General features: G+C 40.7%; 2 protein-coding genes across 9 annotated transcripts in view; one reads left to right on the top strand and one right to left on the bottom strand.

The window, feature by feature from the left end:
* Nucleotides 1–1,862, top strand: part of KIAA2012 (KIAA2012 ortholog) — a 126,098-nt gene extending 124,236 nt beyond the window's left edge. For all 5 annotated transcript variants that reach the window (XM_019523504.1, XM_019523503.1, XM_019523502.1 and 2 more), the window contains one exon: nt 926–1,862. In XM_019523504.1, coding sequence (XP_019379049.1) covers nt 926–1,085 — 160 coding nt within the window. In that variant the 3' untranslated portion in view covers nt 1,086–1,862. The remainder of the gene's footprint in view (nt 1–925) is intronic.
* A 2,902-nt stretch (nt 1,863–4,764) lies between these two features.
* The window catches only part of SUMO1 (small ubiquitin-like modifier 1), a 37,211-nt gene continuing 18,441 nt past the window's right edge, over nt 4,765–23,534 (bottom strand). The window contains exons 1-5 of one of the 4 annotated variants that reach the window (XM_019523509.1): nt 22,975–23,034; nt 15,738–15,812; nt 13,391–13,468; nt 7,451–7,522; nt 4,765–6,560 (exon numbers count right to left, since the gene is read on the bottom strand). In XM_019523509.1, coding sequence (XP_019379054.1) covers nt 6,492–6,560; nt 7,451–7,522; nt 13,391–13,468; nt 15,738–15,812; nt 22,975–23,019 — 339 coding nt within the window. In that variant the 5' untranslated portion in view covers nt 23,020–23,034 and the 3' untranslated portion in view covers nt 4,765–6,491. Of the gene's footprint in view, nt 6,561–7,450; nt 7,523–13,390; nt 13,469–15,737; nt 15,816–21,317; nt 21,443–22,974; nt 23,035–23,534 lie in introns of those variants that run through there. The other 3 variants (XM_019523511.1, XM_019523508.1, XM_019523510.1) reach the window with 3 other exon arrangements.

Below are 23,534 nucleotides of genomic sequence, written 5' to 3'. Positions count from 1 at the left end.
TACAGGCTGGGGAACTCCCCTCTTGTCAGCACAGAGACAGAAAAGGATCTTGGAGTCATCATTGATGCCAAGATGAACATGGGCCGGCAGTGTGGGGATGCAGTCAGGAAGACCAACTGCACCTTGTCATGCATCCACAGATGCATCTCAAGCAGGTTCAAGAAGGTGATCTTCCCCCTCTATGCAGCACTGGTCAGGCCACAGCTGGAGTACTGCGTCCAGTTCTGGGCGCCGCACTTCAGGAGGGAAGTGGACAACATGGAGAGCGTCCAGAGGAGGGCCACTCGCATGATCAGGGGGCAGCAGGGCAAGCCCTACGAGGAGAGGCTACGGGACCTGAACCTGTTCAGCCTCCACAAGAGAAGGCTGAGGGGGGATCTAGTGGCCTGTTACAAACTAGTCAGAGGGAACCAGCAGGCACTGGAGGAGTCCCTGTTCCCCCAAGCACTGCCAGGAGTGACCAGGAATAACGGTCACAAGCTGGCAGAGGGTAGATTTATGCTAGATATCAGGAGGCGCTACTTCATGGTCAGGGCGGCTAGGATCTGGAACCAACTTCCAAGAGAAGTGGTGCTGGCTTCTACCCTGGGGGTCTTTAAGAGGAGGCTAGATGTACACCTTGCTGGGGTCGTTTGACCCCAGTACTCTTTCCTGCCACGGCAGGGGGTTGGACTCGATGATCTGCTGAGGTCCCTTCCAACCCTAGAAACTATAGGTTTCCCTAATAAGATATCAAAGAAAATGCAGCTTAGATGACTTCATCCTATTTACTTCATAGTGATTTTAGACTGCAGTGTATTCACCTACTGCTTGTCAGACTTCTTGGCAGATAGTATTCCTTATCTATGCCTTGACAAGGAATACTATCTGCCTTTGTAATGGCTTTTCATCTTTAAATATCTGAATTCTCACTGTTGATTTGTAGGCAAAGAACAGCTCTGGAGAAGCACCTACAGTTCCAGCGGAAACTGGTAATGGAAGCCACTGGACTAGAACATACACAGGATATATCACGGCCATGGGTTTATTCTTATTTTCAGCTGCTCCAAATACTAGGCTTGGAGACAGCAGAAGAAAACAAATAATACTTGGATATGTGGGGGAAGAAGAGTACTTGGAAGAGCCCACTGCAATTCCTCAAATCCAGTTAGAAATTTTCTTTAGTTAATGTAACCTAAGAAGTCCAAAACAGAACCTAGTGGATCCCTGTTCCTTTACGTGGGAGATGCTCTTTTCTCTCATAAAGCCACTTTCCTACAAACAGAAAAATAAACAAACATTCAACCTTAAACAAGATGTTTCATCAGCCAGTAGAAAATCTCTGGCAGTCCAAACTTGCCATACAATTATGTGAGGCCCATATGTGGGCCTCTTTTACCCTGTGCTATTTCTTCTTTCCCACGTTCAGTAGAAGGAAGGTGTGGAAACTTTCCACATAGGAATTGTGGAAGCACAAGAACCTCAGGATTTACTTTCTGAAGGATCCCCAGCCTGCAGATTTACCTGTGCTGTTACTGATTTAAAAGTTTAAATGTTTATCCCCACCAGCACCATGCAATGCTTAAGAAGCCAGCAAAGACTCCAAATAAAGATTGGAAAGGTGGCAAGGGAGACAAGTTCTTGCTCTCACAATCACATTTGTCACATCTTCTTCTGTACTATTTTTCTTGCTACATGCTGTCAGAAAATATTACATTAAATGCAAACCAAATTGCACAATTTCAACAAATTTAGAAAAAACCTACATATATAATCATTAAGTCTTTTATGCTGTTATTGAACTAGAGACAGACTTCATTTTAATTCAAATTAAATATGCACTAATTAGTGGTGCTAGAAGCAAAATAAATGGATTTATAGGACTTGTCCTAATTTACATAATTCCTTCAACTCTGTGCATGGAGTGCCTGCAGCTGAACCTCCTCTCATTAACATGAGCTTGATGGTATACATGTAACTCAGAGTACAGGGGCAGTGGACACAAAGGTTGGCACAGATAGACATACACAAAAACCCTCTTTTTTAAAATGTCTGAGGCAAAGTTGAGAAGTGCAGCAATTACACAGAGCATTTCCAAAACATAAACAACTGGTAGAGATCTTACTTCAAGCATCCAAGAGTTGGTGTTGGATGTTGTTCTAACAGTGGTTCAGACCTTGCAAACTTTCACATGTGCTTAATTTCGCTACTTTGAGGAGATGCATTTAAGGTTAAACTTTAAGCACAAAATGATAAAAACTTACAGATCCTTTAACACCATAAGCTCTTTTGAGCACCAGCTGATATATTATTTTTGTACAGCACCTAACAACGCAATTAAATCTGAAAGATGTGGCATTTAGGTGCTACTATAGTAATTATTAATAGAACTTAACAGATGGCAGCAAAGAAAAATTAGCTTCCTTCCTTTGTGGAGCAAACTCAGTAGGCATAGCTGTCTGGTCTCATTTTCAATTCAACTAAATTATAATGAAAAAGAATATATACAACTGCAAGCTATTCCATCAGATTCACTGGCAGTTCTGCTAATACACAGGCACCATTCACATATTCTACTACGGATGCAATATGTTACAGACTTACAAGAAAAATGCGTATCTTGTACACATCAAGATAGACATTTTTGAAAAGTCAGATTAAAATTGTTTCCCCCCCACCTCTATTCCTGCCCACAGAATGCATTTACAAAGGCCAGCCCCTCTTTTCGGCTAACAGGACTACCCAAATCACATTTTCAGACGAAAAATGCTCCTATCCAGACACTAACTCCTTCCAGAGAGATTTCAAATGTCTGTATACGGTATGATATGTCATAGGACTGTTGGAAATGCAGATTTTGTCACTATATTTAAAATTCGAAGGGTAATCTCCATTAAAGTTAGTCATGGGTCTGAGCAACCTATTATTCTACAAGAAGTCTGAGTCCAGTTTCCAGGTATGTCTTCTACCTAAAGTTTCCCACTGTTACACTGTCAGTCAGAAAGTAATGCCTCAACCAATATTACTGAGAAAACACTTGATCTGAGCCTTCTTTGTACATCATCACCGAGCCCACATCTATTTTTCAACTTAGTCTCCTCCCTCAATGGCCTTTCCCTGCCCCCCCACCAGCAAATCAGGGCATGTATCCTGACATTGTCTGACAGTAAGAAAGTAATGCCTACTAATTTTTATCTCCAGAGCCAGGCACAGACAGGGAGTGAGTTTTTCTTCATTTCTTGCCTGAGGCCACAATAAATCCAGGGATCTATGAAGTTCCATCAGTTTCTGAAGGAGCTAAAATATCATATTCAAAGAACCTGCTCCAACAGTGAGGTGTTGCTTCTGCCCACTTGCCCACAGCAGTCTGCGTACAACAGATGTAATACCTTTGTCTGGATGGACTATACTACCCCATCTTTTGTACAACCCGGAGAACAAAGGACAGACTGAGGGGCAACATTTTGGAGGTGACTGAGCAATGGGATGGTGGCTACACAATAAGGACAAGGTCTTTTAAATCAGATATAGGCCCTTGTTCAGTTGTGGAAAAATGGTAATTTAAGAAGACTGCATTGAAAAACAGCAGTATGGTCAGTGATGAATCTAGTGACCTACTAAATTCACAGCAGAAGTAGAGTGCATGGCAGCTCCTTTAATCTTGTATGTTCCCCCACATGCATTTGGTCCTTTCCCCTCTTGCTGATTAATGGAGGGCCCCACCACTCCCTCCTGTTCATCAGGGAAGCTAAAACTGTGGCTTTAAACATGGCATTGTTTCTGCCTCCCTGCCAGTTAACAGCAAACAGCAGTGCCATATGGTGCCTATCAGTGACTTGAAGCAAAAACGGTGTCATATTTAAAACCACAGTTTTAGCCTTGGGGGAGCCTAAGGGAACCAGCAAGATTAAAGGAGCCACAGAGCACCCCACTTCTGCTATGAATTCAATAGGTCCCTGGCTGATGATGTAAAAAACATTCCATGCAAGCTTAAATGTTTTTCAGTAATACCTGGCTAAGAGGAAAAAAAATAGGACGCATTACTTTGACTAATCCTCATAGATGCACTACTACAGAGCAAGTAGAGATCTAAGCAGTAGGCTATCCAACAGTTCAGAGCAAGTTGAGTGGATAAATTATGGTTAGCCACCAGCATGTCTGGAACAGTCAAGTTTTTAGGAAAAAATTCTAGTCAAGAAAGGACCTTGGCATTCTCACAAGCATCCCACTGAAGCTGCAATTCCATAAACCCCTCAACAGTAAGCCCACCAGCCAAACTATTGAGAGTTTTCTATGCCATCCTTTTTCAAGTGGAAAATATAAATCACCATGTAAAACAGAAGAGAAGGGAGGAGCTGGTGAAACCAAGTATGGTGGTCTAGTAGTGATGGAGCCAGCCGGGGACTTGAGACACAAGTCTAATCCCCAGTCCTGTAACAGACTAAGTTATCCTCTCAGTGCTTCAGTTGCCCATCTACACAGGGATCTCACCACCACCCCATTTCAGAGGACTGTTATGAGGATACATTCATTAAGCAAACTGAGAGGTCTTCAGATCCCAAGGCAACGATGACTGTGTATGCGACAAATGTATCTATTTTAGGTATTCTGTAAAACAAACCCTGAATGCTCCAAGGAAATGGTATTTTGCCCCATCATGTGTAATATTGGTGGTCAATTGTTGCCAATACATACTTTTTCCTTTGTAAGAATGCTTTGGTTAAACATAACACTTAAAAAATCCCATATTCTCTGAAATTTTGTAAACAAAAATTTTAATCTTTAAAAAAAATGATTTAGTGCGACTATGTGTACAAAAGAAGTGTAATACTAGATAAGAAATGGGACACTGAAACCACAAGCATGAAAGGAAGTCCATTTATAATTTTACAATGAGCACTGTAAGAAACTTGATTCAAAACCCACTTCTAATATATGAGTATACCACTGCTAAAATACATGTTTTAAAGTGAGTTTAGAATTCTATTAATAAGTTTGTTTGTTTTTTAAATGAAATAAGTCCCATTTATTTGTGGGATATACTAAGCAGAAGCACAGCAGTGCACTTTTTCCTGTACTGCCAAGCCAACCCACCTTCCTGCATTTTAGGACCCATTCTAGTATGGGTCAGTTCAGGCTATGCCTTGTCATGATTTTGTCTAGCTGTTGAGAGTACCAACAGGAGTAACCACTATGGTGGTACCTCTTCAAATATGGATACCTGGTTAAAAATTACAGTAAGCTCACATCTCATTTTAGATGAGACGTTCACTCATCTGATAGTAATTAATTTAGGACACTACTGACTTGTGCCATGAGATGCAATGACCTAGAGGTAAGATATTAATGACGTGTTTAATAGTCCCTTCCCAAGTTACAGGATACAAGCTAACCTCTAAACTTTAGAATTTAAAATTTAACATGAAGCTGCAGTGTGTATATTTACATATGTTTTTAACATCATCAGAGCAGTATAGAAACAGTTTCAAGAAAAAGGAATGCTGATTACTGTTTAAAACAATTAGTGAAAAGTTAATACTTGGAGAGAGCAGGGAACAAAAGACTATTAGTTTACAGGGTAAATTTTTGTGGTTGTAATATTTTCTGGTTCCGGTCTTATTTACTAGACAGCCATGTTCCACTTTTTATTGTTTTCCACTTAGTTTCTTGCTCTCTTATCTCCAAATATTTGAAAAGAAAATGCAAATTGTTGCTGTTTATAAAATTGTTTTTTCTTGTTTATTTTAATGAAGCTGGTACAGACAATGTCCATTCAAAACCCATGTCCCAGGCCAAAAGGTACAAACACGAGCATCTAAAATAATACCAGTTGTCTGCTGTGTACATTCTTGCATGAATGCCTGTGTATTAGTTGCTATATGGAAGTTAGAACTTTCTTGGGCTCCTCTGTCAACGTTAAGGATTTTCAATTTTGTCTTCAGTGAAGCCATCTCTGGAATAAGGTAGATGACACCAGTTCTTACTTATCCATTTCCAAATGAACAGTCTTCTTTCCTGGGCCATCAGCACAATTTAAGGAAAACAGTGCTGAATTATGGAAACAATTTCTTCACCATTTGATTTTCTGAAAAACTTCATCTCCCACTGAAAGTTATAGTCCAGGAGTGAAACAGTCACATATCAAAACTTCAGGGCCGATACAGAAGTCATTAAGAACACTTGCACATCTGGTAGATGTTACAACCATCGTGCCCGAAACGCACGCTCCCAGTGAATATACAAATGCATGTGTGTATGCATATTTTTAAAAGGGTGGGCAGATTGGGGGCGGGGGAAAGGCAGGGCTGCAGTCGGATCACAAGAGTTCAACACAATGAGAAACAGAAATGATAGTGTATAATGAGCACGAGAATTCAAAATACCAGACTTTGCAAATAAACTCCCAGAGATGGGATGCCAGTTTCAATTCAGTGTTGAACACCACATTACAAAAGAACTATTATTTAAAAATAAAAAAGGATTAAGGGGAAAGAAAAAACAAACAGAAAGATCTAAACTGCTGAATGACCTCCTGTCTGTTCCTGATAGACTTCAATCACATCTTCCTCCTCCATCCCCAGCTGTAAGAATAAGGAGGGTGGGGGGGAAAACACAAAAATGGTTACCGGTCATATATGTCAAGGAGCTACAGACAATCTGAACCAAGGTAAGAGTGTTAAATGATTGGATGGAGGAAGAAAACATTTCCTCAAAGGACAAAAGGGTGAAAAAATATATAATACTGAATCAGTATCTCATTAGCCAAAACTAATGAGTTTATTTAGTCCTCTTTCCTAAGTCCCATGCTTCATCTTTGCGGTACATCTAGTTCAAAGTCAGCAACATTGTCTAGGGAGATCAAGTCTATTTCCAGAGCAGTAAACAGCATTATCCAAGAGCACATTTGCTATATGCATATATTTGCTACCTATTAATGCAATACATAGGTATTTACTTCTTTAATTTTATTCTTCTTGTGTAACTATACATAAACCATTAAGTTACGGAGCCATTTGGCTAACTTGTGTAACAAAGCATTTTCACCTCTAGGGCCTCAGCTGAAATCTAAAGTTTTCAATTAACAGCTTGTTTCCAACTCTTCCCCCAAGCAAACTGAAAGTTTAAAATGACTATATTGACAATATATAATCCTATTTCTGATCCCCAGAGGTCACTGTTATGGTATAAATATTGAAACAACAGAAACAACATTTGCAACAATTAAGATACAAATCATATGAATAAGGAATAAAAAAAAAATGAGCTGGAGTTTGTATACATTTCTTTATGATAAAAAGGACTCATCTGTTTGTTTTAAAAATAAAAACAAACAAACAGAAGAATGAAGGCACTGGCTAAAGCAAAACCCCTAGAGATAAGTACTACCCTTTTTTATTTCTAGTTATGCCTGGGGAGCATTTTTTTTTTTTTAAGTGTCCCCTGTCATTTTCCAGAAAGAAAAGGAACTCACCTCTTTGGGGGTATGATTATCGGTAATTCTCTGACCCTCAAAGAGGAACCTGAGTGAATTCATTGGAACTCCCTAAAAAACAACACACGCACAAAACACAAACAAATAAGCCTTAGTAAAACCCATCTGGTACATAAATAAGTTTCCCAAGTCCTTGCTTCTAACAAAAGTTGAAGATGAGACCTCAACCCTTGGATGTGCAAGGGTCTCAAATATTTGTATTTTACTGCACACCAACTACACTGGTTAAGTTAAGCTGAATGTTACCTTTAAAATTACAGCTTTACTCTGAAATCAGACTAGACCTCTGAATTCATCTCCATTACCAGATGATGTTTTTTTCAGTTTACAAGTTGGCTTTTTTAAAGCCTTCCACCCTACCCCACCAAATTCAGCCTAGGATTTGACGGTTGGATTGGGTTCCTTCTGACCTGCACATCACCCATAAGAAATGAGAGCAGAATTTTTATGTCAATGATGTGCTTTCCTGCATTCCTCCCATTCCCAGCTCAATATCAGCACAAGTAGACTAGACATATCCCTCTGCCTTCCCCTAGAGGGGGAAGTTGCACAGTTTTGGTAGAAAACAGCGCTGGAAGCCATTCGAGTTAAGTCATCCAATCAATGTGGTTGTGGTAGTGGTTAAGTGCATGAGTGTAGGAGCAGAAGGTATGAATGGTTAAAGATGTTATTTTGTCTTTTCCTTTTGTGATTTTGATACGTTATACACAGACCAACCTTAGGTGAAATACAAAACAGTTGTCTGCATGAGTTTCCTAGTACCATCACCCCCAGGATTAAATCAAAACCTCCAACAAAGCAGCTGGCAGCTTCATAAAGCCTGATCTTTGTGTAAGTGCCTAATTAGTTCAGGACCTCTGTTCTGCAGCAAGCTATGCACTTTCACAGAACTCTCCAAGCATCCCAAGAGACCCTGTATCAGAAAGAGGTCTTCATGTCTTCTGTTTTGGTCAGAAGTCTTCACCTAAAACAGAACATAAATGCTCCCTGCACTGGAAAACCTGACACTTCTATTAGAATGATTCATGGCATCAGTGGGGCATTAAGAAAAAGCATAGGCAGCATCTTTCCTAAAGGGTTCAAAAATTGACATTTGTTTGCTCTGGAAAGCTAAGTTAAGTTTTTGACATCAGCTAGAAACAGCACAACCACGGTTGCCAAGTCTGCTTATTATAAGTGGAAGTGGGCTTGTTTTTTTAAAAAGTCACTTTAATTTTTTGAGTGTCACGGGTTGCAATTTTTTGGGCTTGTTTTATTTAGAGGTCACTTATTTAGAGGTCAGCCCCTGGCACGGATCTTTGAGAGATCTTGGTGCTCTGGTGAAGTGCCCGATGATTGGAAGAGGGCCAATGTCATACCTATCTTCAAGAAAGGAATGAAAGTAGATCCAGCAAACTACAGGCCCATCAGCCTGACCTCTATCCTGGGGAAGGTCTCGGAAAAGACTATCAAGGAGGACATCCTTAACAGACTAGCTGAAAGCAATATCCTGAGGGATCCCCAGCATGGGTTTGTTGCAGGTAGGTCTTGCTTGACCAACCTCATTTCCTTTTATGACCAGGTGACTTATCACCTGGACAAGGGGGAAAAGATCGACTTTGTATACCTCGACTTTAAAAAAGCCTTCAATCTGGTATCCCACAATCACCTCTTGGCTAAACTGGCTAACTGTGGCCTTGACGTCACCACTGCTGGCTGGAGAACTGGCTCCGTGGTAGGACCCAGAGGGTGGTGGTTGATGGGAGCCAATCGTCTTGGTGCGCTGTGACCAGAGGGGTCCCACAAGGCTCTGTCCTAGGGCCTATACTGTTTAACATCTTCATCAATGATGTGGACGTTGGTGTCAGAAGCAGACTGGCCAAGTCTGCCAACGACACTAAACTCTGGGGTAAAGTATCCACACCTGATGATAGGAGGGTGATCCAGGCGGATCTGAACAGACTCGTGGGCGGACGAGAACCTGATGGTGTTCAACACCGAAAAATGCAAGGTTCTTCACCTTGGGAGGAAAAACCTGCACCATGCTTATAGGCTAGTTAGTGCTATGCTGGTTAGCACTACAGATGAAAGGGACTTGGGGGTCATCATTGACCACAAGATGAACATGAGCCTTCAGCGTGATGCTGCGGCTAATAAAGTGACCAAAACACTGGCTTGCATCCACAGATGCTTCTCAAGCAGATCCTGGGGCGTCATTCTCCCACTGTACTTGGCCTTGGTGAGGCTACAGCTGGAGCACTGTGTCCAGTTTTGGGCTCCACAATTCAAAAGGGATGTGGAGAAGCTTGAGAGGGTGCAAAGGAGAGCCACTCACATGATCAGAGGTCAGGAAAACAGAACTTATGATGAAAGGCTGAGAGCAATGAGGCTCTTTAGTCTGGAAAAGCACAGGCCCAGGGGTGATCTGGTGGCCACCTATAAGTTTATCAGGGGTGCTCATCAGGATCCGGGGGAACGTCTGTTCACCAGAGCCCACCAAGGGATGACAAGATCGAACAGTCACGAACTCCACTGTGACCGATTCAGGCTGGACATAAGAAAGAACTTCTTCACTGTCCGAGTCCCCAAGGTCTGGAATAGACTGCTGCCTGAGGCGGTTCAAGCACCCACTTTGAACGCCTTCAAGACACATTTGGATGCTTATCTTGCTGGGATCCTATGATCCCTGCTGACTTCCTGCCTCTGGGGAAGGGGGCTGGACTCGATGATCCTCCGGGGTCCCTTCCAGCCCAAATGTCTATGAAATCTATGAAATTTTGAGCTTCTGTGGGAGCAGTTTCATAGTTAGTAGGGTCAGAAGCGACCTGAGCAGATCATCAAGTCCAACTGCCTACCATGGCAGAAAAAAGTATTGGGGTCAAACGACCCCAGCAAGGTGTTTGTCTAGCCTCCTCTTAAAGACCCCAGGGTAGGAGCCAGAACCACTTTGCTTGGAAGTCAGTTCCAGATCCTAGCCGACCTGACAGTGAAGTAGCGCCTCCTGATATCTAGCCTAGATCTACCCTCTGCCAGCTTGTGACTGTTATTTCTAGTCACTCCTGATAGTGCTCGGGGGAACAGGGACTCCCCCAATGCCTGCTGGTCCCCTCTGACTAGTCTGTAACAGACCACTAGATCCCTTAGCCTCTCCTCGTAGGGCCTGCCCTGCTCCCCCGATCATGCAAGAGGCAGTTCTGTGCAGTTCTGTGCCTTGCTCTGCTCTGCCCCCTACAGCAGCCAGAGGGAGCAGGGGACACAGGGATCAGGCCTGGGCTCCCAGGGGAGGAAGGAGCTGTCCAGTCTCCCAGACAGCTGCCTGCCAGCCCCACATCCCCACCTGCATGAGGCAGGGGATAGGGAGCTACCCAGGCTCCCAGGGAGCTGCCTGCCAGACCCATAACCCAATCTGCATGGGGCAGGGAACTTTCCTTGTTGGGACAGTCCCTCTGCAGATCAGGACATGGGGCTGGGAAGCAGCTCCCCAGGAGCCCAGACAGCCCCCCATCCCATGCTGCCTGGGTTAGCCAGGAGCAACTTGCTGCCAGTCAGCTGTTTACACATATACTACTATGCAGTAGTACCTAATCACGGTTAATCTAGTACCTGTATCTACAGGTACTAGCAAATGGTGCATTAGGCTAATTGCTGCACATAAGTAGACAGTGACACTTTTATTGTGCACACTAGATTAATGCACAGTAAAGTGCCTCATGTAGACACACCCACTGTGACACCCCATTATTCAGAGAAGCCACCGCCTTCTCAAAGCAAGAAAGTTCATTAATGAAATGAATGGGGGGGGGGGCACCAAACTTCTACCTGTAGGCTGGGTCCAGATCTCAAACCCAGTGGATCCAGCCCACAGAACTGGGAGGCTTTACAAGCTGGGGGCTCGCTCTATCTGCTGCCTGGCCGTGGCACAAAGGCAGCAACAGCAGCAACTACAGGGTCAGAAGTGCTGGCTTGCCTTGGATCCAAGCTGGGTTGTTCCAGCCCATCTCTCAAAAATGCTGCCAACCACTGCCCTAAAAGTACTAAAATCTAGTTTTGTTCACTTATTTGTACTAGTTCTGGATACAACTATATATGCATTTCCTCAATTGTTCAAAAAAGGCTTTGTCACATCATACTAAAGAACAGGAGCCGACAAATGGTGTGCTTTATCTGCTACCTGAAGCATAATGGACTGGTTACAGTGCATACCACTAAATTAAGAGAAAAAACAACATAGGTCCAGACAAAAAAACCTATACTATCTATATTTTTTCAGTTTTCCTTTAGTTTGTCGTCTTTAAGCTGGAGAAGGACAAAAAAAATATCATAGACTAGATTATAAATTTTTTAAGGCCAATTTTAACTATTGGGACATATCAAGTTAGCAGAATTACCTCAAAATCTTCAAAAATCCCAGCTTTCTATGGAGAATGTATGCTGAAAACTGAGGGCAGATGCATTGTGCTTTTCCATGTGGGCCGAACAGTAACGACAAAATTGAACCCAACCTTCCTTGTATTATTACTCTTCTGTAACTATGCCAATACAGCTACCAAATAACCAAACACACATTCCAATATTCTGTTTTAGGCCATCAACAAAATATTAAGTAGTTTCTGATTATAAAATTTGAAATGTTATCTTCAAAAGAGGTTACAGTCATTGTACAGTAAAATTCCTTCTAAACTGCTTTGAGCAGTGGTGTTCAATGTTTCAACCCAGCACACTGGGATTGAGTCCCAGAGCCATGTGCCAGGATCAGGCCTCAGACTCCCAGCACTGCTCACTTGCTGCCAAATTTCAGGACCTGTGGGAAGCCCCTTAGGCTAGATAACATAGCTCCAGGGGCCAAAGCACCTCTGGCCTAGAGGAAGCCATATTAAAAATCTTCTTGCCATAGAAATGGGATGGTGACATGGGCCTGCAACTGCAGCTGAATAAAGAAACCTGAAAATGACTCCAGTTATGGGGCCAAGTTTTAGCTCAGGTGGTACAAAAAACAAAAAGTTGTTTTACGACTTTACATTATTTGTGCATGTATACTACAGATTCAGTGGGGTTATTTCATGGAAAGGATTTACCCAAGCGTGCCTTAAAGTTAAGCTCCTCCTGGTACGGTTTTCACATTAGCCTGTAAATTACTTAGAATACTTTTGATACGAGATATGCAGCAAACTAAGAATACTCTTTTTAGCTTGTGTAGCAGTACATCATATATGTACAGTACATCATACTGAACCCAAATGCACAAAGAAATGGAAACATTAGATAACTGAAGTGAAGAAAAGCTATTCCACGCTTACCTTCTTCTATTCACTGTTGAAACAAATTAAGTTTTCATTAAGGTCAAAGCTGGTAAAGTAAGCCTGAAGAACACTACCAGTGGAAGAGCAGCTAATCCAAAAGCTAACCACAAATGAGACAAGATACTTTTCCAGTGGTCCAATAGTAATTTCAACAAAATCTGATCATGTACTATGCAGCAGTTCCTATTTAACAAAAGTAAGCATTTAATGCAATGGACTTAAGAGGAGTCGCACATCAAATTACATAGTATTAGTTTATTACCAAGTCATTAATGATAGTAGGTACATATCCAACTCTACCCCTACATGGGCATTTCAGTATTTCACAACTGTAAGAAAATTTTACCTTAACAGTAGCCATAGGTGCATATATAAGCATATTAAAAAGGTAATATTTGCTTTTTCTAAAAGCTGCCAAATCATTTTAACCAATAAATGTTAGTTTGGACAAGAACACACCTTGCTGTCCAGTGTAAATACCAGTAAGTTAATTTACTTAGGCAAACCACCACACTTGGGCTATTGTATGCATGCACGCTCCTAAGAGTCTTCCTAGCCTGCCAAAATGCTTTTACTTTAGGAAAAAGGCATGAGAAGCAAATTATTTTTTTAATGAGACTTAGCCATTTCTTCCACAAACCTGTCTTTGACAGTATGATTCTTTGAGTTTCTTGAGATGCGTCGTCATTTTCACCTTGAAGTGAATTTCACTGCTGTCCTAAGAACAGAGCAGAAAGAAGTTATCCCCCTTTTTAATAACTTATTTGCTTGAAATAGGTGTTAATTTTTACACTTACCTACTATTACAAAACCTGCCAAACACTAAGTTTATTACACAGCTTGACAGTTTGATGCATTTATCTTAACCCACAGCAAGTTGTCCTATTACAGGATTATATTATGACACATGTAAGTGAAACTCTCCATTCACCTGGAGTCCTATTTTAAAAACAGATAGTGTGATATGGCCTGGGGTTCATCAGACATTCTGAATTTTAAAATATTAAATATCACCATACTTGAGTTCATAAGTCTTTATTTCCATATTTATCAGCCGATGCACCTACTAAAGAAGAAAGAGGCACAAATGATCTCTGGTCTCAGGTTCCAAGAGAGAAATTAAAGCTCACACTCCAAAATATGTAAATAAAACCCTGCTTATTTAGAGTAAGTTAAGATACCAGCCGACTCAGTAATACAACAGTAATTTAAAGGGAAGCTTGAAAGGATTTGTTATTCCACAAGTCTAGAAACCCTCACTGAAAAGTTGAAGGATTGAAAAAAAATGCCTATAAATGCAAACATCTAAAAAACCTTTTGCTCTTATGGTCAACAGGCCATATTCAGCTGCTGGAAATGCAATTGTAATTTCCAACTATATTAATAGGAGTTAAGGCAGCTTATGCCAGAACTAAATTTGGTTCCCAGATTCCAGCCCACAAAGCTATCCAGCTAACAAGTCTTAACACAGACGATATTAAGAGATCTTAAATGAACTAGCAGATGAAGCAGCACTTTGTGGCTTTGTGCAGAATTACTGCAGTTCAAGGATCCCAAGACTCTCATTACCTGAACTACTTAAAGTTATAGGCTTTACTTCAAGAGGGAAGAATAGTCACCTACAGACTCTTCTCCCCAAAACTGGTAATCAACAAACAGCTGCTTCTGTCTAGCCACACACAGGAAGACATTCTGGTTAAACATCCTACACAGAGTGAAGAAATCTGAAACTGAGTTACTGTCTTTGGTCTTCCTAAGTGACTGGGGGGATGGGGGAGGGGGTGACACAGGTGCTAAGGCACATGGTTGACAACCCAGAGGCTGAAAACTCGAGGCCATAGCACAAATGCTCAGAGTGCAGTCCTGTCAGATTCCAACAAGTTTGCAAATTCTACTATATATTTTGTCACAAGGACAAAAGGAGGAAGTGACTGGGCACATCATAAAAAGCAAAGAAACTGCAGAAGGTCATCTATTCTAACTCCCTACACCAGGCAGGAATAGCTGTCTAAAACATCCAGACAAAATGTTTACCTAACTTGTATTTAAAGAGTTCCAGTGATGGAGATTTCACAACCTCTCTAGGAAGTCTAATTCCAGTGCTTAACCGCCCTCACAGTTAGAAAAATACTTGCTAGTATTTAACACATATCTCCAAGTTGTGCTTCCTCCTTTCTCCTGTGGGTACTAATAACAATTGATCAACTTCATTTTTGTAACATCCCCGTTTTTATTTGAAGGTCATGTCCTCTAGACATAACTACTGCTCTCTAGAATAATACTAATTTCTTCAACCTGTCCTTGTAAGTTTGTTGGGCTTCTGATCTTGCTCACTTACGCTCAAGAGACTCTCCACGTTTTTACACATTTTCCTTGAAGTGCAATAGCCGCAACCTGGACACAGTACTAGGTGCTTCACCAATGCTCAACAGAAGAACACAAACACCTTCAATGTCTTGCATAAAAGACTCCTGTTAACATATCCCAGTATGATAGTAGTGTTTTTAAGCTATACTGCCACTGACTCACGCTGTGCACTATAACCTTCAGGTCTTCTTTGCAGTATTACAGCCTAGTCAACCATTCTCCGTTTTCCATTTCTACATTCCTCCTATATGCTATATTTCGCACATAAGTTTATTTTTTCCAATTTGTCAAGATCACTTTTGCATCTTATTCCTATCCTAATGCACAAGGCCTATTTGAGTCAACCACTCAAATAGCCATGTGCATTAGTGCCCCTATCTGTATGACAAGGCTAATACTAAACCAACCAGGAAGCTGCAAGGATAAATTCATTAGTCTGAGATGCCCTCAGATGACAGCTATCACTGGTAAGTTAAGGAAGGTAATTTTGGGGAAAAAATGCAAATTAAAATAGTGTAGGTGTCAGAATGTGTGTTCATGTGTAAAACAAGGAAATCATTCATCTACACATTCTCAAACTACCAAATACCAGCAGTAACTGACTATGTAAAAAAACTCACCTGTCCAATGACTTTGAGTTTAATATATTCTCCCTCTTTCTTATCCCCCAAGTCCTCAGCGGAAGGTTTTGCTTCCTGTAAAAACAAACAAACAAACAAAAAAAACAAAAAAAAACATTCTCCAAAGATAGTGATAAATTCTAGTTCTTCATTATATTCATTGGACAGAGGCCCAACCACCTCTCTTACTACAATAAATCAAAATTACAAAAAGGCACAAAAAACTTTCCTTCTATGCATGAAATTGGCAGCAAAAATACCATGAAAATATGCTTGTCTTCACTCTGATATATTAACCCAGAGAGTGGGGAAACACCACAGTGACTATAGCAATATCAACTTTGAATGAACAAGAGAAAAGGAAAAAGGTTGGGGGGAAGAAGGAGAAATCCAATAGGGATAAAAAAAAAAAAAGGGCAATTTTAGCCAAGTATAACTCCCATAGAAGAAAGACTCTGAAAACAGAAGTGTGGAGAAACTATTAGAAGACCTCCATTGTTTGACAAAAAAAGGGAACTAAGCAAGCAGCAAAACAAAAAAAATTGTTGAATGCAGTAACAGCAGTGTAAGACCAACACCAATTTTGTTTAAATCTTGTGGCACTAAGAATACCTGCCTTCTCCCCAACTAACTCATGTCACAGCATGCTCATTATAAGCTAATCATGTAACCTTGCCTAGGACTTTTTGTACTAAGTAACTTTTATATATATTAAAAACAGACTTATCATTCTTAACCATGAAATATTTTTAATTTCTCTTTGGCTAAAAGTATGACATTTTACAGGCAAGTCTGATGAATTAACTCAAGCAATAAGCTCTTCAACAAAAGGGAAATGGTAAATAACACTACCAAGTGTGTTAAGCAGAAGTTTTCACGTTAATTACTGACAGGTAAGATACAAGTGAAAGAATTCCTTACATCTAGTCCCATCCTGCACATCACCGCATACACTGAATGATGCTTGTAATTTTGCACATTCTGGTCAGTGCAATTTAACATGGTACTGAAAACAATTACACCCCTACTCAATGCCTAATAAGTTCAATCAGATGCCAAATGGAAAGATGCCTCAAAAAGTGTCCTGAGAAGAAAATCTCAGACTGTAGATCATATTTCAAACCCTTTCCTTTAGTCTGGTGCTACTCAGCAGTGTAGGAAAAACAAGTAAAACATCTATAAGATCCATCCCAGATTTTTCCTCTTCAAAAATAAAGCCTCCTTTGTCCTTTTTAACATGTCCCCCACCTCTGTGCACACTGAAAATGTGCATCAACTCTCATTTCAAGGAACTACTTATAGGAGACACAAGATAGTTTGGCTCCTGCACCCTCCCCTGTTCTGTTCTGAGTAATGTTTAAAGCCTAGGTCTTCATGCCTATTTGTTATTTACTCTAACAAAAACATAAGAAATGTATTTATATCCAACTGCTCATCACATTTAACAGGCTGCATATAATACCACCTCTGTTTACGACAGAGGGAAACTTAATGACAAATCAGACTTCTGTTCTAGTAACATAGGACTTGATCACCAGAGGATCAAAATAGGTTAACTCTGATAACAAGCCTACTGATTTAGCTCTCCTCAGTGTCTGAGCTCTTGCATGAAGTATCATAGAGCATTGTTGTCACTATGACAGCCATCTCTGGATGATACAAGTGGAAAGCAATGGTCTTTAGAGACTCAATACCTGGCCACAGCTACAGTAAAGTAAAACAACATAAATCAAAATGCAAGCAGAGCAGAGATTTCCAGAAAATTTTCCAGTGCTTTATTTTTCTGTGGGAAATTTTCCATTTCTAAAAATTCATTGTTTCATAAAATTCATTAGTAACAATAAATGGATACCAATAGCTGTGATGACAGACATTGCCGAGTACTGCACAAAAGAAAAACTTTGGAACAAAGACATTTGCAGCAGAGAATATGTCTCCTCTCACATGGCAGAAGGGAAACTGTAACATCTAACTGTTGTCCAGGGTTGCTTTAAGGATCCTTAAGCATTTCACCAACAGCACCTTCTTGTGAACAGAACTGGAGGGCTTTCAGCTCAATCAAGACAAAAAAAGAGGGACAGACTAACAAATGAACATACCGCTAAACTTGTATTTAAGTCTCAAAATCTCTCACTTCTGGAGAATCAGTCCAGAAGTACAATTAGTGAAAAAGATGCAGTGTGAAGATACGTTGCCCTTGCTCATAGACTCATTGGTAAAAACATCCTTTAGCGCAAGACAATGTGGTTCAAGTAGTTCTGAATCAGATTTGCCTCAACCTGATTTTGAAATGGAACTAATAAGTAGTGCAAGAGATTCTCCAGATAGTGACAGTGAAACTGGAGGTGCTGCAATGACCTCAGTGGAGTAGTAGATGAGTGGGCAACCATGGCATATCATGCACAGTTCTTTGGGTGTGCTAAAATTAGTGTGCCAACAGTTTTCAGTGCTTTCGGGTTTTTTCCCTTAGATTTAAGCAAACAATATAAGAAAAGTACATGCTATTGTATATTGTCTTTACATTTTTACAAGTATTCCAATAAAAATAATTTCTTTCCACATAAATCTTTGAAGTAGTTTGAATATAACATTTAAAACACATTAAGTGTGCTATATTTAATTTTTTCCCAATCAAATATTTCAGTTCAAATACTTGTGGCTATTAGGACAAAACTAACATGGGGGTATTTTTTTAGGGTTTGTTTGTTTGTTTTTACCAAATACAAGTCAAATAAACATGCTAAATCAGATCATACACTATTTAGGGCACTGAAAAATTTTCCAGAAAACTCGCATCTTTGAATCGGTGGGAATGGGAAACTGAGTGTTAAACCAGTTAAACACAAAGAATGGAAGATTCAAGTCTTAGGCAACCACACAATCCATCAAATTAGAGCCTTAGCATAGATGAAAATTTGGGGTAGTCAATAATGGCATTAAATACTTCAAACAAGAGCAGGAAAATCTGGAAGACATTTACCTGTCATGAATTTTAAGGGTAGAAAAGCTGAGGGTAGAGGACGTGATGTCATTTAGAACTGAGGGTAACCAAAAATATGCTTCATTTGCATATTAACATCTCACAAGATGCATACAATTAATATAAACAAGTGAGTTAATATGGACAGTGACTTACTGCCAAATGAATGAAGTGGGATAACTCTTTGTGCCCCCTGCAATCACAATATGGTAACTGCTGAACTTGGGAAACTTACCAGTGTTTCACTTAGGATGAAGTCAACCCAGTGTACTTTTACTTGTAACTGTTCATGCACCTGGAAGGATCTGTGACAAGTGCTTCAACCGTTCCATGTTATCCCCACCCAGTTAAATCTTTGTTCATACAGTGGAGTCACATAATACATGCATTTAACTTATGTGAATTCATCATATGCATATGCCCCGGAGTGCCGATTGTTTGGATTCAGCCTGCAGCTGCCCACCACAGCGTTGTGCACAGGACCAAGCAGCTACATTGGGAGCGGCCCTGCGGGGAAGCTGTGCATGCTGGCCGGGCGAGAGTTTGGTGCCGGCTGCCCTGGGTGGGAAGGAGGGACTGTACCACTGGATGGGGGAAGGGAGCAGACTGTACCACTGGGCAAGCCCAAGGGTAATTTTGACTACACATGATTTTCGCCTTATGCGCTGACTTTAGAACCTAACCCCCATGTAAGATGAGACTCCGCTGTACATACAATCAATGGCCTATATCCAAGTCCACATCACTTCAAATTGAAAGGTTAGAAAACCAGTGTTCTCCACTGTATTATTGAAAAAAATGTTTATGTTTAAATATTAGACTTTAAAGTGGCAACAGAGACCCCAAAAATACAACCCTCTGAATCAAACTCCCACCTCTTAATAAGGTCATAAAGTTTTATGCTGCTGTAAAACAATGGCTACAAGAACAAGTAGTCCAGTACCTACCTTAGACTTAGACCTTGAAGTTTAATTAATTAGTGCTTGAAAATCACTTTAAGGTCATTGGATAAAAGGCTTTAAAGTGCCAAGTATTTATTATTGCACCTAATAAAACCACAAACACATTATCAGATGCTGTAATTTAATTTGCCAGTAACAATAAGTATTCATCTGGTAAGGGTTGGGTTTGTTGGTTTATTTTTAAAGATATTTGAGGTTCAATTTCCATTTTTTAAAATTAGCATATGCAACAAAGACTGTCTTCTTTAACTATAATAGACTGCCACACTGCTACTGCTGACACTTAAACTAGCTCACATGTTTTAATTTATGCATTTTACTTGTACTCCTAGCAGTCTGCTATATTACAGGTAAGAAGATGCTTCCTGAAGCTAGCATTTTGCCGATTCATCCATTTCACCTTAGAAATAAAGCTGCTTTTGTTGATCCTCTGAAATCCTTATTTTCCCTTTGTTAATTACCTCTGCCCACATAATCCCCAATCCACAACTCAGACAGTAAAACTTGCAGAGCCCTTGAGAACAGATTCCTGTGATTGTGAGCAAAGTTAAAACTAAGGTTGACAGCGATGTAGTGTTACCTGATACCTGTCTACATCACAGAGGGTCAATTTTTTTTTGCCCCACACCCTCCCCAAATGCCACTTCAGTCCCACTCCCCTGCCCAACCTGTTGCTCTGCTTTCTGTTCCCTTCTCCTGTGATCCCTGCCCAATTTCTTGCTCTGCTTTCTGATCCCTGTCATACCTGCTGCTGCCTATCCCCTCCCTGATTTGAACCAGGTGCCACACACAGAGGCTGCTTGTGCCACTTATGGCACACATGCCACAAGTTAACCACCCCTAGTCTACATTATGGCACTACTGCCACTATAACAATGCTGGCATAGCTATGTCAGCAGAGCCCCCTAATGGAGGCCCAGAAGGGTTTCTTTCTCGGTTTTACAAAGCTCCTACCCCCATCCCACAGAAAGAAGTACAGCATACCTCACAGGAGGATTTGATCTTTCTGTACCCCACAGTCAACATAACTATAGCGACAAAACTTTGCTGGGTAAACTAGACCTTGCTCAGTGTTGTTGCTCATGGGCCTGGGAAAGCTAGGAACCACTGGTCTCCATACCTGTCCCCTAGAACTTTATTTTCACTATTCTGGGATCACAGTTAAGATCCATATATTTATTACTTTTTGTCTGCTCTTGACCTTTTTTCTTAGGAAAGAGGCATTTTCTTTCCCCAGTACAAAAAACAATCCACGCACAATCCCTCCCCCCAACCAAAAATAAAAGCAAAACAAAAATAACTTTAAGCCAATTATATCCTATTGTTTACACTAAGGCAGGCCATAAAACACTAACTACTATTATTCTAAGCCTACATTTTTCCCCTCAAAATGAACTGTAAAAAATGAACTCAATTTATATGCAGAATCAAACTATAACTTAGTTCCCAACACGCTAAACTTTTGTACTTCATATTTTTATTGTATATTCAAAAATACAAGTCAGCATTTTTTGGGGGGAGGGAGGGGTCAGTTTTCATTTTAATATTTCTAACATGCACACACTCCCAAAATGAGGGGAATAACTGTAGGTTTTCAAGCAACATAGCTAATTCCAAGAAAATGTAATACAACTTAACCATATTTCTGCTGTCATCAAGAACAGACTTTACTCTGGCCACATGGTCACTGGTTTAAATGAAAGTAACCAAAAACAGTAAAATTAAGCTTAGGCTTAAATGTCTATAGGCTTTAGGCCCTAAACCATGCCTGCATAGTAAACTTACTGTGCCCAGCAGCAGGTTCTTCAAGCTCACTCTTCTGTTCCGGACCAGAAGTAGGGCTACCACATCTCTGAGGTACCAGTTACAAGTTACTTAGTGTGAAAGAAGATTAACTGGCTCTTCTAAAGAGTAAACCTTATGTACCATGTGGGCATAGCTCATCACTTTTATTTGGAGACACCCCAACAGGAGCAAAACAGCGTGCTTGAGAACACTGATCCCAAATACAGCAAGTTTACCATGTAGAAAAGGCATACATACCCTAAATTGCAGAATATTACAAGCAATCTAAAATGTTATGCACTATAAGTACTTCTACTCATTAAGCACACACATGAGTCTTTGCAAGACCTGTGCCTTAGAAATGAATACCTACTGAAGGCTGCTGTTTGTAAGACAACAAAAGCTTTATTCAGAACAGATACAGTTGGAATCTAATGAATGAAGCATAGTGATTTTCTGAGATGCTAAGACCTCCGGCAAGTTATCCATGTTTTTATTAGCCTCAAATTAAAAATGAAAAAACAAATCTTTAAAATAAGGCTGAATCCTGGAAACTATTAACAACTTGAATAGCTCTTATTCATGAAAGCAGTGGCATCAGCATCAGTGGAATGATTTACAGAGGTAAAGAAAATGAGAAAACAAGTTTACAAAATTTGGCCCTTTCCCCCTCTTGCTCCTTTATAATGCTATCTTATAATTCCTGCATTTTCTTTGAGCCTTGTCTGGATAGGGAACTTGTTCTCACCACAACCACTGACAGACAGCCACTTAACACAGCTGTACCAGCACAAACATTTAACAAAGACGAGGAATGCCATTATTTGTACTGGATGAGTTTTCTTCAGCTTGAAAGTAAGGTAAAGTCAACTTATATAAATAGTCATTTCCCCTATCCATAACAGGGACATTACACTATCGGTAGCAGCGATAATAACTGGGACAAGTTCTCAATCCAGAAAATGGTGCCTGGTAAATTCACTTTTAATTTCTGACCATTTTTAAATTTTCTGGCAATCAAGCTAATAGAATTTCTAAGCTTTTCCATTTTGCTCACCATCGTCTTTATAACAGTTCTTTGTATTTCATTATAATAGCCTTTTTTTATTATTTAAAAGCTATTACGATGATCAAATCTTCAGCCACAAAAAACAGGACAGAAAAATAACAAACTTAAATTGCAAGAAGGAAGATGTAGGTTAGATATTAGGAAGGGCTGTACCTATGAGAGTGGCAAAACCCCAGAATGGATTACTTAGGCAGGTTGTGGAATTTCTTTTACTACAAGTTTTTAAGCACAGATTAGCTGCACGTTTATCTGGGATGGTTTAGACCAGGGGTGTCAAACTCTCTTGGTCCTCTGGTCTGATCTGGGCTGTGAAGAGCCTTGCAAACTGGATTCAGACCCAATTCTGGCAGTGCGGTGAGCAACAGCAGTGTTAACTGGCACATGTTCCTCAGCTGCTGTGTCAGCCAGGGAGACACAGGGATTAACACAGCTGTCACTCACCTGACCACTCCTAACATGCATCCTGAAAGGAGCTCCATATGCCATAGTTCAGTGGTGGGCTCACCATGGGCTGCATCTTGACATCTCTGGTTTAGACAGAGATGACTATGCCTAGAGCAGGGAAATAGGTGATGTCCTGAGGTCCTTTCCTTCCCTACTTTTCTCAAATTTTTGGAAGACAGGCAGGACAGGATGGCACCATACAGACTAACTTGATCAGAGGCCTGAGCTTTTATAGGCTTTTTGTGGGTGAAAGCTCAGGCCTCTCCACACAAGTTAGTCTCCAAGGCAGTGGTTCCCAACCAGGGACTGCAGCATCCTAGGATGCCTTGAGACCCTCTCAGAGGGCGGGGGACCATGCCATGTTGGCCTGGCATGCTGCACTAACAGGATGGCTGAGACGAACCCACAGATTTCAAATAGGAATCTACAGCATTAAAACCACCCTGCCTTGCCGTGGGCTTTCCCAGCTCTTTGCAAGAAAACGACTTTTGTGTCATTTTATTTTTTGGCTGCAAGAAAAAGACTGAAGAAGGAAAAGGACACCGCGCGGGGGGGGG

This window comes from Gavialis gangeticus, unplaced genomic scaffold (assembly GCF_001723915.1).
Source record: "Gavialis gangeticus isolate Ggan-Ray unplaced genomic scaffold, GavGan_comp1, whole genome shotgun sequence".
In the NCBI taxonomy this organism is placed as follows: Eukaryota; Metazoa; Chordata; order Crocodylia; family Gavialidae; genus Gavialis; species Gavialis gangeticus.
This window is presented reverse-complemented; position numbering and strand designations above follow the sequence as displayed.